The sequence below is a fragment of the Hippoglossus hippoglossus genome, chromosome 2 (genome assembly GCF_009819705.1).
Source record: "Hippoglossus hippoglossus isolate fHipHip1 chromosome 2, fHipHip1.pri, whole genome shotgun sequence".
Classification (NCBI taxonomy): domain Eukaryota; kingdom Metazoa; phylum Chordata; class Actinopteri; order Pleuronectiformes; family Pleuronectidae; genus Hippoglossus; species Hippoglossus hippoglossus.
In genome coordinates, this window is record NC_047152.1 from 8,280,991 (window position 1) to 8,299,391 (window position 18,401).

Sequence of the window (18,401 nt, forward strand, 5' to 3'; positions counted from 1 at the left end):
CTTAATCGCCGATTTATTTGCAGCGCTGACGGCGAGTATTAGCGAATAAGAGGCTGTCGATTAGGAAACATTGACTGTTTGTTGCAGCACTGAGCAGAATGAGATGTGAGACAGGTGGACAGCTTGTTGTGTTATGAGAACAGATCATCCTCACCGTGCACATCAAACTGTTCAAGGCTGTTTCACTGTCTAATTACATAGTGAAGCATTAGCATTCACACAGTGTTAACAACCACAGGGGTTTTTCTTTACAAGACCTTGCCAGAGGGAAATAAATCCTGAAACCATCATCTGGCATAGCTCTCCAGTATTTACTGTGAGGCCACACAACAGAGCCACTTAGTCACTGAATGAAATAGAGAGGAGGGATTTTAGGTCTTTTCCTTTTGCTCCTAATTGCAGTTTAAGCAGATGATGCTCTGTATGGACGTCCCGTTCTAAGTTTGGATTAAAACTCCTCAGTCTACAGGATCAATTGGCACAAAGAGATTTTCATGGACGAGGCACAAGTGGAATCATGGAACACACGTCTGCAGGAGTAGCAGGGTGAATAAAGACGTTTAATAAGATTAACATGGTAAAGGTTATGAAGGCTCATATATACACTTATCTATTCTAAATATGTTTGTACATTTGTCCTTTGAATGTTTACTTGCTTCTTTGTGAGTCGATCAATTTATTCCTACACGCATTAGTTTTTATTTAAAGTTTTTTCTTGTCTTCATGCTTCTAAAACACATCACACACCACCCACACACTCCCTCCCTCACACACACTGCATTATTGTATGTGTAACGATGAATGCCATATTCTCCGTTTCTTTCATGCAGTCACAGTTTTTTTTTTTACTCGTTGGTCTCAAATGGAAACAAATGCATGACTGTGTGGGATGATGACAGAAAAACGCATCGGTTTGTCTTTCCCTGTGTTGCCTGAGTTAAAAAGAGGCACAGTTCAGATAATATCTCTGGGTTATCATCAAATACATAACCAGAGCTCACATTATAAACAGTTTAGCCTTAAGCTATTTAGGCCTCAATGAACGCTGTGATAAAAATACTTACAAAATCAGGAGTCTCTTTGCATTTCTACTAAAAAACTGCATCTGTCACAGTGATGTTACAGATGATAGACGCAGTCTGAGTAAAGTCGCTCAGTAAACAGCTCAGCATAGAAATGTCACAAGCACAGCAGCTTTTTTTTTTTTTAACGACAGCTACTTCTCCAGCAGAGGTCGTGGAGATATGTGCACCGGACAGATAAAGGACCAGAGTTTTAGCGAAGGCGCGAATCATAAAGCATTAGGAGTGCGCTCAGAGATTGTGCTGACAAGCCGGAATCTCCTTCACGGACTGTAAAGGACGGCGGGCGATGCGTTTATGAAGACCCCGGGTCATAGGATTAAAAAGAAGGAGATTGCCTCACACAAACCCCCAGTGGTCCCACCGAGAGGAGCGACAGGAGCAATCAGCTTCCCACAATGACATTTCCCCTGGAATTCCAATACAGGACTTCAGAGATAGGGGTTGAGAGCTGAATGTGTGTCTGTGTGTGTGTGTGTCTGTGTGTGTCTGTGTTGGATAAGGGGGAAAGGACAGAAGAAGTTAAAATAAAACCGTTTCTTAAATGGCTGCTTCTAAATTTTTAATCAAAGTATATCTCTTGTTGTTTTGCTCCTAGTTTTCATTCCTGCATTGTTTCCGTTAAACGTTTTGTTCAAAATAACACATGCAGCACAGTTTGAGTCTTTTCCACTGGAGCTGCCTCCTTCGTCTATTGATTATTGTACAGTTTATAAATAGTTACACCCATGTCTGATATCCAGTGACATACCAGGATGTTAAGATCTCACATGTATTCGTCTCTAGTTTCCATGATTACAAGGCGTGTAAGCATCTTTTCAGGTCAAAGCCTGACCTGCAGTGTGGTTTATCGTACAGCCACGCTGGCTTGACGCAGAAAGGAAATCACGGGAGCGCTGTTCTCGGTTAAAGCAGGTGTATGACCTTCCCTGGAGAAGCTCCGAGCCAGGTGAGAGGAAAACACTGAGGTAATTAAAGCCACAGGATACAGAATGGTAATGAGGCCTTTTCCCCCGCCGCAGGGTCTGACAGTCAGAAGCCCTACGGCTCTTTTTATCCCATGTCTCCAAGGGCCGGCCAGCGGAGGCAGGGCGTTCGGCCGCCATTGATTTCCCCTCTGCGATGCACCGGTTTTGAAGATCAATGCAACATGAAAGTATTCGTGTCCTCATTAATGCTGTTTGCTCAGCGGATCAATGCAGACTGAACGTCCCCGCCCAAGCTTGGCTCCGCTCACAATACGAGAGCCTGGAGAGGCATCAGGCCCGTTATGGTCAAGTACTTAAATTCTTGACCTGGCGAGTCGCGCAGTAAAATAGACTCCATTAAGAATAAATGTCCTCCATTCAAAACGCTAAAAAACTAAGAGTGCGTCTCCTCCTGAAGTTTGTGCCGTGTTCCTTAAAGCCTAAAAACAACATGTTTGCTTAATTAGCTCCACAAACATCCCCACAAGGTTTCAACACAACATTATGTTGTTGTTCACTAATGGTCCCTGCACGCTGGTTTTTAATCACAGACGATTTAGAGAATGTGTCTTGAAGGTGTTTCAGCTGCATTTCTACCACCAAGTTCCTCAAAAACAACGATAAAACTTCTTAGAAAGTTCCCCTCCAGTTAAAATACATAATGGTAGTGTTATCTAACTAAATAACTAACTAATGCATTGTCACTCTCAGGTTAATGTAGTATTTCCCTCTGGAATATATCCAAGTATTTACTACAGAGTATTACGACTTTCCACTTCTAATATTATGACTTTTTTTCTCATTAAATTATTACTTTATTCCTGTAATATTACGACTTCTTCCTTCCATCAAATGACAACTTTATTCTCAAAATCTCAAATACTCCGTCATGAGGATTAAAGTATAAAATTTGGTATTTGAGTAAAGTGTCTTCTTTGTGAGGAAACATGAAGAAGCCGTACCAGGACAGGATCTCATCTGTATCGCACTGGACCACAGGAGAAATATTCATGCTCGTCTAAAGTCCAGTAGAGACAATATAAACAAAGGCATATTGACGTCTTGGGGGACAAACACTGAAACACGACGTTCCACCTCGAAACATGAGCAGGCATCTGCACTCTGCTTCTTCTCTGCAACTTTATCTCACTCTCTCCTCCACCTTTGACCCCCCCCCCCACATCTATGTCTCCAGGGATACTATCATTTGTAACCACGAGCCGTTTTCAACCCAATCTATTTAGCCTGGCTCCCTCTGTGTTTTCTATACCTGCACGACATTGAATCAGTCACGCACACACACACACACACACACACACACACACACACACACACACACACACACACACACACACACACACACACACACACACACACACACACACACACACACACACACACACACACACACACACACACACACAAGGGATGTGCATTTCCATCACCGAGCTCGATGCAATTCAGATCTCAGAGCAGTGCCGACAATCTGATGCATACATAAGGCAACTACTATAATTCACCCCTATTGCAATGCAGTGTGATTCCCCATGATTTCATTCCACACCATGTAATTCCACGTGGAACAGATTGTTTCATTTTATTTCCCTGGTTCCTCCCGCGCAGACTGAAAATCATCAACCAATTAAAAATGTTCACTTCCTACCATTTGTTTTTCCGCAGCTCAGCGCGCATCTCATTTATTCTGCTTCTGAAGAACATTTGATCTCACAAACAGGCTTTGTAGTGCAAAAACGTCTAAAGATAACAAACCCAGGCGTGGATTTCTTTTCTCCTTGAATCAGCTCTTCTTCCCTGTTCTCTGTCTGCAGTTACACTTTTGTAACCTCACACATTTAGCAGTTGCTGTAACTACCGTGCTGCTGGCTCTGCACATCGCGGAGGCACAGACTTTTTCACAGATTCTGTGTGTGTTGTCAAACTGTCCAAACGTTTGATTTCGGTGGAACTTGACGCTCTTCCTCCTTCATCATCAACCGTGACTCACCTCCAACTCACACGAGACTTGGCGGGGAAATGAGAATTGAGATGGAGGAAGGAAGGAATCCATCAAATGGTGCACGGCCTCTACTAATGATTATAGGCAACAAAACTAAATCTGATTTTAATGATACAAACATGATGCATTCTGTGTTCATCCCAAACTGTATCCGAGTATCGATGATCTTAAACTTAAATGTTCATATCATGATTATAACAACCAAAATCATCACAGTTATCGGTCCTGAAAATGTTCTGATTCACAAACTGAAGTAATTCCACAAGCTACTATATTTAAATATAGTATATTTCCTATTAATAACGAATCATAAAAAAGCCAACAACATCTCAAATGTGCAAAACTGTTATTTTCAGAACGACACCATCGAGCTGAAATGCTGCAGAATGTCTCAACTGCATTTGTCCTCATATACAGTCGAGTGGACATAAGACAAAAATCTTTAATAATCATTGATCCAAAGCTTTTATAACATGAATCCCCCAGACAGCATCTTGTTTCATTACCTATGACAACGTCTGTTAGGAGAAATACGTTTGACCCACACTGATACAAAGCAATATTTAAGTGTAGTTGATTTTACACACACACACACACACACACACACACACACACACACACACACACACACACACACACACACACACACACACTGCAGTATCACCAATCATTAAACACAATAAAACCTGATGGCTTATTTCCACTGTGGTCCTACACCACACACCACAAAGCACATGTGGTTATAAAACCATTAATCCTCATATCTGCCATTATAACTGCCTTGAACATTATGCAAGGAGGCTTGTCTAAATACATATGCCTTTGTCAGAGGTCACAACACGAACTCTGCCTCAACCTGCACAGCTGATGTGACGGATTTAAACTTTCACTCCGCAGCTCTGCTTGTAACTCATCAAAAACAAAAGCAGCTGTCATATCGAGTCATCATCTGCATGCAATATGCATCAGCAGCATGCACACGGCAAGAGATGATCCAAACGAAACACAGTCATAGAAACGTGTCAGGTTTCTTCCTGGAGACGTTGAGAACACTATCTTCATGTTATTCTTTAGGGAAGTGAGCTACATCCTATCCAGCGCAGGCTAATGAACATCTTCCTCAGTCGTGCAGCACTTGCATCACTTCAGAACTGGACTTCACTGCTGAGGAAACCATCACAGCTGCTCCCCCCCGGCCCCGGGGTTCCAAATGGGTGCACTCTGTGATTTGCTCCTGCAAAATGTTCTAGATAGAGCCGAGCGAGGAACTAAAAATTGCCTCCTGTGCACCCAGAGTGTTAGGACATAACGTAAAAGTCACTTATGCAGATGGGTCTGCAGGATTCGCAGTGTCACAAGGCAAAAGGTGCAAAACAGAGCAAAACAGGATGATTACTTTTTAAAGAGGGGGTGAAAGAGCGGCAGTAGTTCAGACAGCGTGCAATTTAAACCGAGACTGCATCCGCCTAATGTCATGTGCTTGTTCCTGCCACCTGAGCCCCCCCACACACACACACTTAGCCACTCACCATCCTTTCGGTGGTAGGTGATCTCCACCTTGCGCTCCTCTGAGCCCAGCAGCGCCTGGGCCACTTGGGCCACAGAGTGCCGGCTGGTCAACTGGCCGTGCAGGAAGTCACACGTGCACGGCTTCTGCATAACGTCCGGCCGGGAGAAGCCCGTCATCTCGCAGAAGCCGTCATTACAGTAGATGATGGCGCAGTTCTGCACCCGGGCATTGGCTATGATGAATTTCTTATCTGAGGGGAGAATGGAAGCAGAGGATCACATAAACATGACTCATTTACTTTAGGGAATCACTGGATATATGATGTCACACATTAAAACCGACACATTAAGAGGGAAAAATTAAAAGATCACAAAATATAACAAGTGCAGTGGGTGTGTGTAATGGGTTTAAATGGGATTATCCTCGATTAGATGCCTTAATAGTGACTCTAAACTCCTCTGGTGAATAAAAAATGAAACTTTATGGGATGTACTGTACACAAATAATTCCTATGAGGAGGATGAACGTAATATAACAAACATAATAACATAATAAAATGTAAAGAAAGATGTAAAACACCGATTTTATGGCACAACTGATGATTTTGCATCCACTAAGTCTCCAGGATAGTGCAAATTATATATGAAACTTTCACACAACTGGAAAATGTTAAGGTATAAAGTAATTTAATATATTATTTAGAGCAAATATAGAGCAAATACAAATTTTACTGTACAGGTTATACTGTTAAAATATACTTGCTATGAGTGGGGTGGCCTTCTATTTGACATTTTATTCAAAACTAAATAAAATGTAGAGAAAGATGTAAAACACAGATTTAAAGCACAACTGATATAAACTAACTATGAAAGATTAAAATAACTTAAATAAGGATTTAATTAGAGGAATTTAACAGGACGTAATTTAATCCAGTGATTAACAAATTAAACTTAATAGGTTGCACTATTCATCACAACTGATGATTTTGCATTCACCAGATTTACGAGAGATTCACATAACCTGAGCTTTTATTAAGGGGGGTTTAAGGTACATTATGGGATAAGATATTACAGTAATTTAACCCTTAATTATTTCTGATAAGCAGCTTTCATATGAGATAAAGCAGGTGTTAGATAAGGTGGCAGGTTAATTCTACTTCTAATGACTTCCACGCACCTCTGACGTGCAGTTTCTTATAAGAAATCTAAGCATTGTGAGCCTGGTTGTGAGGGAGCGAGCCTGAGGTGGTTTCCTGGTGGATAAGTGATGTGAGGATGCAGCAGGAGAGACACAAAGAGCGCAGGAGAGGTACTCACTTTGTCCCTCAAATTTACGAATAATTACTCCCAGGAAGGTGTTTTGAGGCGCAACATGACCCCTCCGGACCGGCATGGTGCTGCTCCAGAAGAAAAACACAGGGATGGATGGAAAATATTTGGCTGCGCACGGGAAAACGAGCCTCTCCAAATACAAAAAACACACCAAGTTCTAGCGGGTGCCAGGCGCAGCCATGCAAAGGGGGGCTCCCCGGTTCCTTTGTCACCAGTCAGTCATGCTTGTCAGCGGGGAAAACCTCCCTCTCTCCCCCGTCGGACCGGAGCCGTTTCTCCCCCTTTATTCCAACTTGTCCCCGCCGGAGCGCATCGCAGCAGCTTCCCCCTTCAGACGTGGAGCTGCAGCCGTGCGCACAGAAGAGTCGTCGCGCCGCCGCTTCAGCATCGCTCCTCGAAAGCGCCGTGCACGTGGACGTAGGGGCGTGCGTGTGCATGTGCGTGGGTGGGTGGTGTCTGAGAAGGAGGAGGAGACAAGGCATGCCGGGTAATGTATTACTGTAACGCGTTACTTTACTACTCCCGGTTTTGTGCCATGCGCAGGTACATTTACGCACAGTTTTATTACTGTGTAATCTATTCACCACTTTATTTAGCCCCCATCACACACAGCTTGGAACATTAGATCAATAAGTACAGGCTGGTTTATGTTAGAAACATAAAACTGATAAAAGTGCAGTGGCCCTGACGTGCAAATCAATACGGCACTTTTCAAAATACAACAAATAAGAAACCACAACAGCAAATTAACTTAATTCCTGCTGTGTTTTGTTAGTTGCGAGCGTGCTTTGTTATTTGGGATTGTGTTTTCTTACTTGTCCCTGTGTTTTGTTATTTACGGTTGTGTTTTCCTATTTGCCATTTGTGATTTGCACTTCAGGGCCACCGTGTAAAAACACAGGCAGTGATCCTCATATTAGAATTTGCATTTTAAAGAATCCAAAGGAGCAGAACAACAGTGTAGGTGACAAATGTCGACTCGGGATAATAAAACATTAACATGACACACTGATGACTGATAACTTGAGTTCACACCTGTGAGTCTTTCTGAGTCACACACCCTGTGGTGCTGCTGAGAGACGTCAGAGCAGCTCAGGTGTATCACTTGTCTCATTACCGGTGAGGCCCCCCCCTGGCCACGGGTCTGTTGGACGGACATGTTTTAAATGTCTTCCGTAGCCTCAGGTCTCAGCTTTTTATAGTTAACTCTCCATCACAGAGCAGGGAGTGAGACAGGAGGAGGAGGAGGAGGAGCTGACCATGGTGCTGAGATCAGATCACACTCACTTATACAGGGTGGCAGGTCAGGATTAGTGCCCTGCTCAGTGACACTATCTATCTATCTATCTATCTATCTATCTATCTTTCTATCCATCTATCTATCCATCCATCCATCCACTGGATAACATACAGATTCCTGCAGTTGCTTTAGATCATCTAATAAATGGTATTTATAGAGACACGTTGTTCATGGACACTTCTGTGAGACTTGAAATTTTAGCCTTTGTGTACCTGCAGCCCCGTTACTGTGTTCAAACAATTATCCCTCTCTTCTTGTTTCCCCTCCCCGTGTCTCTTTCACTGTCTCACTCACTCTCAGATAAAAACCCAGCTGAATTCATAACACAGCAAATATCTCCTCTGAAATGATCCCAAATCCGCCAGCTTTACACCACAATTCCCCCGGTGAAGGCCGTTTACATTGCTTAATTTTCACTTAATAATTCATTACACCTTTAACAGCATCTAAGGGATAAAACCTAATTTCCTTCTCTTACCGTGACTCATAAGCCTGGCCGGTTTCATAAGAGGCATTAAACAGATAAGTGATGTTCCAGATAAATGGAAAGTAAATACAGTTTTATCTGTTTATAGGCGTCGGTTCCCATAAACCACTGAGCTTCCTTGCCAGTAGCATCTGGCAGGAGATATTCAAGTAACGTGTGGAAACAGGAAGATGTGAGCATCCTACTTTTGCAAATCTCCGAAAATAATGATCATCTGCAAGTGACTTTTAAGTATTTCTGTAGTGTTCGGGTGAACGTGATTTCATTTTGGTTTGTTTCAAGTGATTTAAACTTTAATCAAATCATTAACTATAAGTTTTCTGAGCATCAACTGTTATATTTAACTTTTTAATTGTTGGGTTTTAGAAATAACACTAATGCAGAAAGAAGACGTCTGATAAAAAAAAGAAGAAAAAATGTCTTTTACCTCAAGTTCGTATCCGGGAAATTTTGGCTTCATTATTGGGGAGTGTGAGAAAACGTCACCACTTTGAAGCCAACATAAGAAATGGCAGCAGGTGCATTTTTCCCTGCAGGGGAATCAACTTATTGGCCACAAGTTTTTGTTAAATTTAACAGATTTTATTGTTTTTTTGTGAGTGTGGCTCGAGGGGCAAAAACAATTAAGTGTGTCCGTAGCAACGTCTCGGTTTGAGCCAGGATGGATGTTTCTCTGTGGGTTGTCGTGGGACGGGGCTAAGTTGAAAAAGGGATAGAGCTGCAGCAGTCTCTTTATAATTGGAGCCGAGTCAGCAGATGAGTGATTACAGCGTTGCCCTTTGGGATCATCAGCATCATTATGATGTATTGGAGGAAGAAAAATGGTTATTAGTGTGGAGTCTAACCTTGCCTTGGGCCCTGCTAATTAGGTAGACTACCAAACACTGTCAGCCGGTGACAAACTGTCACTCTTTCAGCGAGGAGGTCCAGATTCAGCGCCGCATGTTGTGAGTCTTGAGCTTGTGCTTCAACTGTGGTTCAAGCCCTCTTCACAGCAAACATCCATCCTGCTGAACTGTCCTGAATTCCCACCAGCTCCTGAGATGTTTAGTCAAATGAGAACTTCTCTCTCCGACCAATACATCAACGCATAATTCCGCCTCCAGCTTCCACTGCAAAATCGTTGTGCAGAATTCACACATGCTGCTAAAATAGCCCCGGTCTACTTTCACCTCACACGGGATTTAAAGCTCAGGACCAACAAGGGGTTCATTCTCCTGCTTTTGTGAGTGTAAGAGCTCCAACACGGCCACCGACAAATCAGTAGTGATTTCCCCTGGTAGTTGTAAAGGATCCCTATTACTACCAGGCATTTTCTCTGACCTTAGCCCAGGAGAGAGGCTCAGGGCACTATTGCCTCTGCAGCAGTCATTAAATAAACCCTGTGCAGCCAAATCCACTCAACATCAGCTCATTCATGGCTTCAGAGAGGGCCACGCAGCATGTGTGTTTGAGGGTATGAATATTTATATGGGCCTGATTGTGTCTGGAGCATCTGGATATCCCTCTGCTGCAAGGTTCTTAAGAGCCGCTCTGCAGGTTTCACACACCTCTAGATACATGTGTGCTGCACGGATGGCATTTTGTCAAGTGTTGGGGAGACAACACCTGCTCGTATTACTTTGTGCATTCGTAATGCTTTGACCAAAATCATCTGTTCCCTGAAGCTCCAAACACAATAAGAGACTGTAAGAATATATTATAAAAACTCTGATGTATTATTTTCACACAATTACTCCGCATTTGTCTTGTGGCTTTTACAGTTTATGGCAGACTGTTGCCCCGAGGCAAAAATAAATACCCATGTAGTGTGTACATGATTCAAATACATGCAGTAGAGGGATATGAGGATTGTTCCACCAATAAAACTCTGTCGAGACTAATCTGGTTTATGGACAGTGACGATTTTAAACCTGAAAGTCTGGACCAAGGTCCGAGCCAGCATGTCTTTGTTGTCTTTTGTTTTCACACTGCAAACGAACCGAACCATGGTTCAGTTTGATCCACACCGAGACCCTCTCTTTGATATAGTGATAATGATGACGCTACGACAGCATTGCACACCCATACCAGCCCTATTAGCGTGTTCCTCTGTGAGAAAATAACTTCCCTTCCATGCATCAGCCTTTAGCCTCCTCACTGTTAGTGCTCCTGTTGCTGGGAGTGTTTTTGAAAGGAGAATATCCGCCCATAAGCCTGACTATCAGCTCTGTTGGTCCATTCATTTTTAGCTTAATCTGTTCAGTATGTGGAGCAATTTAGATCGGGCGGCCGGGCCTTGGCCCCTAATCCACAGATCACTCCGGGGCGAATGGCTGCCTACACCCAGGAATGACCCTCTCCTTTCTCCCCACATCTATTTGTGTCTGGTTTTGTTTTCGTTGGCCCCTGAACTCCAGCTCTGACTTAAAGCCAGGACAAGAAAATGGTACAAGGCGTGTCCACCATCAGAATGATCACAACTGCATGAACACACAACCGAAGTGTCAGGAAATGAGGCAGGTAGAGTTCAAGTAACAAACAGATGAAGAATAACAAGAAAGTCATGCTGTGTCTTATTGTTGTCAGTGCAGTCACTCATCCGTGTTTTGTCCCAGACTTTTTCCACAGCTGGCCCCTTCCACAGATAAATGTCTCACCTTTCCTCATCTGCCTGTCTTGCTATCTTTCGGGAGCTCTGCGGTTCATGGGAACTACGCGCTGGGGACGCAGTGTTGGCGTGTCAGCGATAACCCACGTGTCACCCCGAGATATCGCCAGCGGCTCTCTGTGTACGCGGGGCTTTGTCTTCTGTCAGTGTCGCCATCACAGCTAAACGCCTGTGACTGCACAGCTCATCGCCACAGAGAGGTGTCATCCCAGAGATGTATCACGCTGCACATGTCCCTGTCTCTTTGTTGGTCCACTCGAGGTGCCAAAGGAGAGTGATTCTGAGTGTAGTGTGTATGTGTGTGCATCTCTTTGTGTTTGTGCTTGTATGGCCGCACAAAGCTCACTTTAAATGCAGCGGAGGGAGCAGTAGCCAATTTGTAGGGGGATGAGGGCGGATACTGTCCCCTTTAAACCAAAATGCCCAACTATCATTTGATCAAATTCTTATTTTAGTGGAGGCTTGTTGTCCATATCATTTACACACGTCCTAGGCCAGGTCTCAGATCAGCTCCTTGTGTCCGATCCTACCACCAAACCCATGAGCATAGCACTCAGTCCTTTACTCTATAGTGACTCATGCTGACAGACCTGTAGGTAGATGGCGGTAATGCACCTTGACGTTGGTTGCTAACCGCCAATAAACCGAACAAAGAAGAAGAAAGACCTGTAGGGATAGGAAAAAAGTTTTCATTTATTTATTTATTTTTCATTCTTTTAGGGACTTTTACAATCAGCACCTAAAGAAAACTGTGTACTGGCTGACGAGCCCATGAATTACAGTAAATCAAACCAACAATCCTTTCATTATATTGATCACTATTTATTTCTACTTCTTCTTGTTCTTCGTCTTTGTTCAGTTTATTGGCGGATGTCAACCAACACCAACGTGCATTACTGTGTCTTCTTCTTCTTCAAACTTCTGAAGAATGCTCAATTCCCCTTATTTATTTCTAAATTTATTATATATACATATACATACTATGCCCCACACACCCCACACACCCCACTGTTGCTAGAATCAACAGGGATCAGAGAAAGGAAAGCCAAATCATAGACCCCAGATCAGAGCAGTGGCATACAAATTTATCTTAGTCATCAAAGCCCTACCTACCTATCTACCTATCTACCTACCTACCTACCTACCTACCTACCTACCTACCTACCTACCTACCTACCTACCTACCTACCTACCTATCTACCTGCCTAACTACCCAAGCGTAAGCAGCCACAAAGGGTACGTCTTGGACCTTCATCCACCAGGAGGGTTAAGGAAGCTGAGAGCGACGGGCAGCTCAAGGGGCTGAACTTTGTTGAAAGTATCCTCAGTGAGCTGACTCCTGAAACTCTTCAGGATTTGATCACACAGCTGAAGACACTGCACCTGTCCACTGAGGAGAGTCTGAAGGAGGTGGTGAACCTGGTTGGTCAGATGGTCAGACCTAACTGCTCTGGACTCGATGCCAACACAAACAACATGACAGAGGAAGAAAAGAAGACCATGCCGTTGACGTATGCGGACGTTGTGCGAGAAGGAACGACCTTGCAGAGTAGTCCGGCTGCAAATAAGCCGACTGTTTCTGTGATGCCTGTGAGACAAAAGGCTTCATCTAACCTGAGAAGTAAGAGGGGACTCGCTCAAGTCAAGCCTGAGCAGCCACAAAGGGTTACAACTGCATCTTCATCCACCAAGAGGGTTAAGGAAGCTGAGAGTGAGGAGCAGCTCAAGCACAAGAGGCTGAGCTTTGTTGAAAGTATCCTCAGTGAGCTGACTCCTGAAACTCTTCAGGATTCGATCACACAGCTGAAGACACTGCACCTGTCCACTGAGGAGAGTCTGAAGGAGGTGGTGAACCTCACCTTTGAGAAGGCGATGGTCAGACCTAACTGCTCTGGACTCTTCGCCAAACTTTGCTGCTGCCTCTCAGTGGTAAGTCACGCAATCCTTTTACACTGTACATATATAATCATATAAATATCACTATGTTTCCCAAGGAATGTGAGTTGAAATTGTCTAAACAATGTTTCTTTGTGGTTTTCTTCTTTTCAGGTCCAAGTCCCATCCACAGCTGATCCAACAGTTGTTGTCAGCTTCCAAGCTCTGCTTGTTGAGCACTGCCATGTAGAGTTTAACAGCATCTTTGGCAGTAATGACCTCAATGGGAAGAGGGAAACAACACTCAGTCACACAGTGAGCACCATTCAGTTCATGGGGGAGCTCTATAAGACATATATTCTGAGCCAGGCTGTCATGCACAGCTGCATCAAGGGACTTATAAATAAGCAAGATGCTGAGTCTCTGGAGAGCCTGTGTGAGCTCCTCAAGGTTATCGGCCAGGATCTTGAGGTGGTAACAGCCATGCGGGTCATGAATTCATACTATAACCAGATGGAGGTCATGGCAAAAGAAGAGAAGATGTCCCCCAGGATTTCCCTCATGTTGAAGAGCACAATTGAATCAAGAAAAAAGTCATTCTTAGGACTGAAACACTCTGAAGTTCCTCAGGCCAAAAATGACGCTCCAGGCTCTACTGCGTCGTCCAAGTTCACTGTGGATAAGAAACCACAGATAGAATTGGACCAAACTGCACAAGAAGAGACAACGATCCAGGAGAAGCTGGATGAAAGTGAGCCTGTTGTGTTGGTGGAGCCTTCAAGCTCTGCAAGGAAGACACAACAAAGGGCTCCGTCAAACCTGAGGAAGAAGACGAGTGGACTCACTCAAACAGAGCCCGTGGTTTTTGTGGGAGCTGCCTTCTGCAAAGAGTGGCCAAAGATTTATGTCAGTTTTGGATTCGCTGAGGACGGGTTTAAGACGATCGAGCAAAGAAAGAGCAAGGAGCACGGAGGTCATCAACATTGTGCCACATGAGAAGGCATCTCCACTAATGAGATGTCTGGAAAACATTGTGTCTCCCCAACCAGCTGGTTTGTTGATAGGAAAAACTACTAAAAACCCTTTAACAGGGTAAAAAGAAGGTAGAAACCTCAGAGAGAGCCACATGGGAGGATCCCTCTCCCAGGACGGACAGAAGTGCAATAGATGCCACGTGTAATGGAGACCCTTTACTATTAGTCCCGCAATGTAAAAATCTTTGATGAGTTAAAACGCTGTTTGCGTGTGGACGAGAGAAAAACAACAAAAAAATTAAGTAAGAAAGGGAAAAAGCGAATTTCCATAAATGATAAAATATTCCATTTGCAGAAAGCCTGTTAATAAACTGCTCCCTCTTAATTAAAGGTTGTTTGTCTTTTATTATGTGAATCTATCTGTGCATATATCTGTATGTGTCACTTACACCTACATCACCACCATGGTCAGGGTTTGTTTGTGTCCCTTACACTCCACCAGGAATTTCAATGTTTTTTTAATGCGTGTGCATGTACCCGTGCACGTGTGAGAGTGTTGTCAGTTCACGACGGGTTGATGGCTTCAGATGGCCCTAACCATTAAGAGGTTATCCCTCGGGCCCTTCTCTGTGATGGCCCCACTCCTCCTGTTCATTATTGTGCTGTTGTCAAAACCTCTGGACGCTCTCCAGCCAAGTGAAGCCATCTCACCCCCCCCGCCCCTCTCCTCCGATCTGTCTCTCGCTCACTCGCTCTCATTCTGTGCCAGCTCCACTGTTGGGGGGTGTTGATCAGGAGCCAAGGTTGCCGTGGTAACGTGTCCGACCCCTATCGCTGCACGGATCATCCCTTGGCTCAGTGTAACACACACACACTCACACAAAACAGACACAGGAGCCAACTTCTTCACCTCGGCCTCTTCAAGAAGGATTTTCCCTGTTTGATGTCTCGTTGTTTTCACTGCACTTTCTCTTCCTGCGCAGCTTCTCCTTCATCCGTCACCCGTGTGAGGAGGCTGAAGCAGCCAGAGAGCAGAGCTGCCGGGTCACACTCCTCTGTGGGATTTCCCATCATGCTTCCTCCACTGGCAAGGCATTAGTGTGAGTTAGTCGGTAACTGGCAAGAATCACATCCCCCAGGGGAGAATCGGATATGTGCAGCTGTCCGAGCAGCGGAGAGGGGTTTTCAGGATTGATACCTGTGCTGTGTAATGTAAACCATGCATACAGACAGCACAGGGATGCATGTACACTCACACACACGCAGACAACAAGGTTATTTATTTAAATGCGAAGTTGAAAGTCATCTATGCATGTCCAACATTAAATGGACAAGCTCTCAATGAAGCAACCAGAGACTACTTCTGAGGCTGCGGTGGACACAGACTCACCAACACTGAACAACGTAGCCTGGTCTGAGACATCTAGATTTCTGCCGAGGCTCCAGATGGTCGGCTGAGAGTTTGGCTGCAGAGGCATGAATCCATGGGCCCAACCTGCCGTGTGTTAACAGTCCAGGTTGCTGGTGGTGAAATGGGATGGGGTATGTCTTCTTGCCACATTTGAGGCCCTTAATACTAATCAGTCATGGTCTTGACCCAGTTTAATAAACTTCTGTGGCCTCCCTAGTCCTTAGACGTGAATCCAGTAGAAAACCTTTGAGATGCAATAGAACGAGAGAAGTATTGTTCTTGAGGAATCCATGCCACAAAGATCTCTACCACCTGCATCACATATCATCAGTTCACCTGTTCTTCCAAGCACAATATACAAATTCGCCAACTAGTAACAGTATCTGATCTAATTTGAGAGACAGCTGACGAATCAAGGTCACAAACAACTTTTGGCACAAATGAGTGGACACGAGTCTGCAGCCACGGAGCCGAATGAAAGGTGAAGGAAAGATCATTTAATCCGAGAGGAACATAAAATCCACGGCGCTGTGGTTTTCCCACGCAAACGTTGTGCACACTGTTCAAACAGAAGCTCACATGTCGACCTCATGGTGACACAAGAGGAAGAATCAGGGTCTTTACCAAATGTTGTGGTAAAACGTCCGGTAGCTGTTAAGACATGTCACAAAAAGCAAAGATGTGAACCTATAAGAAAAACAGTTGTCAAGGCATTTCTCCATAATAGAAAACATGTAAACTGTAATCAGTGTTTGTGGTCATCTCATACTTATGTGCCTATAATGTCTTAAATCATCAGCATCAAACTTCAGTACTTTACTCGCCAAGAGCCGCCTCAATCTGGTGTTGGCGTCCCGACTTCTCGCCACTTTCTGAGTCCAACCTGATGTGGTTCAGCTTTAACCTCTTGTCTTGTAAATATAATGATGATAAAACTATTTCCCATCTAATCAGAACCACTGCTCACGTAACAATTAACTGTTGTAGTTTTCAGTGTGAGCACCGAGCTGGTGTCGCTTAAACAATGGTGAAAAACAACCAGTAACCAAAGTCAGTGCTGGGTTTACTAGAATCGTAATTAAACAGAATTAATTAGAGCTGCCAGCGGCCGATGGAGTGACGCCACCAGAAGGCCTGAGTGTAACAGGAGCCAGCAGCTCAGCCGCTGCCTATCGAGGGCAGGGGAAACTATAGAAGTGTCCTACAAACTTAGACCAGCAGGATTCAGTTGCTCTTATGGGGCAGCTCCAAAAGCAGCTGGCCTCATTAGAGCCTGCAAAGTTACGTGGAGGTGAGGAGGGACGTCACCTGGAGAATCACCGGGATAAATTTACACCCTGGCTTTGGTTTTTAATGTCACACTTTCCTATACAAGCTAAATTTACCAGTGATGCTGCAATCACAACAGCCTCTGCAGGGAGGTGGTGTTATCCCCAACCTGAATGAGGTGGTTTCCGGTGAAGCCGGGGGTGTTTCACCATGAAGGTTGAAGAGCTGCAGTTTTTACAGGTAGAAGGAAATATTACAAGTTAGTGCTTAAAGCTTCTGATCAAGGGCATGAAAAGAAAACTGCTGCTTCTATTGTTCTCTATATAAGAACTGAAAATACTGAGCTACTGCCTCCCTCTGCTGGTGAAAACCCTTTAACACACCTCTGAGGGAAAGTTGCAATACCCCAACGTAAAATACTTAAGTGCAAGTAAATGTCTTTTTTATTTTCCACTGTTATGACTCTTAAACTGAAATTATCTTGGTTTTATCAAGTAGTTTAGTCTCTTAATTAGACATTATATGTTTATTTTATTCAAATTTATTATATTTTATTGTCTATTTTATCACATTTATATTACGATTATGTCATATTTATATATATATTTATTATATGAGGATTATATGGGGGGGGGCACAATAAGCCATTATGAGGCCCACCTGAAAGACGAGCCGGGACTTTTGCGTCACTGGGCGGCACCAACACACAATCACAGTAGTGGGTTGACCTCCAGGTCTGCGAGGTCACGACTGCTTGATTTCATCTTATGACTTGAGTCGTTTGCTGCCGGAGAAGCCGAGTATCACCGGCTGTCAGTCTCCCTTCCTCTGTCTGCCTCCTCCTCCCCATCACTGTGGTGCATCTGTGCCGTGGAGCCCCAGCAGGAGACAGGAGGCCTGGTCGTGTCTGGAGAGGCCTGAGCTACTCAGAGGATGAGCGGCGGCCTGAGCTCCCCTCAGACATCCTGGAGAAGCCCTGTTTAGCCACAGATAGCGGCTAAGTGCCCTGTTAGTTCACTCTATCTCCAACCCTTCAAGATCCAGTCCCGAGAGCTACTTAGGGGATTCTGTGCAGAGGTCCCCCTCCACCTCTATAAAGCAGCTGAGCTCAGAGAAACACATTTGTCACACCGCTGAGCTTTACAGGCCTCCTCACCTGTTACGAGCCATCGAGCTGCTCTTACAGTGCAGCTTTATAGACCCCGGCTACATTTATTCAACTATTAAATACAAGTATTTGCTTTTATCTCCGCCGTGTCTGAGCATTTATGAGCGAGCTGTATTCCCATCGTCAGTTCACTCTGGTGTTCAAGGACAACAGGGTGGTGAGGATCTATATTTTTGTTGTTGATGGTAAATCTCATGAAAAGACCAAAACCAACACTGTTATAGTTCAGCTGTTTTCTGACTTTTCTACCCTGAGCCCACTGGCCTATAAAAAAAAAAATACAAAAATACAAATCTAAAATTGTTCTCGTAAATTCCGACTTGAATTTTGTAATAGCAGAAGAATTTATTCAAAATAAA

The 18,401-nt window shown here is 44.1% G+C and overlaps 1 protein-coding gene and 1 long non-coding RNA gene across 5 annotated transcripts in view; one reads left to right on the forward strand and one right to left on the reverse strand.

The window, feature by feature from the left end:
- The window catches only part of LOC117774007 (potassium voltage-gated channel subfamily H member 7-like), a 55,807-nt gene extending 48,481 nt beyond the window's left edge, over positions 1–7,326 (reverse strand). For all 4 annotated transcript variants that reach the window (XR_004616008.1, XM_034606021.1, XM_034606011.1 and 1 more), the window contains exons 1-2: positions 6,894–7,326; positions 5,597–5,827 (exon numbers count right to left, since the gene is read on the reverse strand). Coding sequence is in view for 3 of the 4 variants with exons in the window: in XM_034606021.1 (XP_034461912.1) it covers positions 5,597–5,827; positions 6,894–6,969 (307 nt within the window). In the remaining variant the exon portion in view is untranslated. The remainder of the gene's footprint in view (positions 1–5,596; positions 5,828–6,893) is intronic.
- The window catches only part of LOC117775158, a 366,941-nt gene that overhangs the window by 45,881 nt on the left and 302,659 nt on the right, over positions 1–18,401 (forward strand). The gene's annotated exons all lie outside the window — the stretch shown is intronic.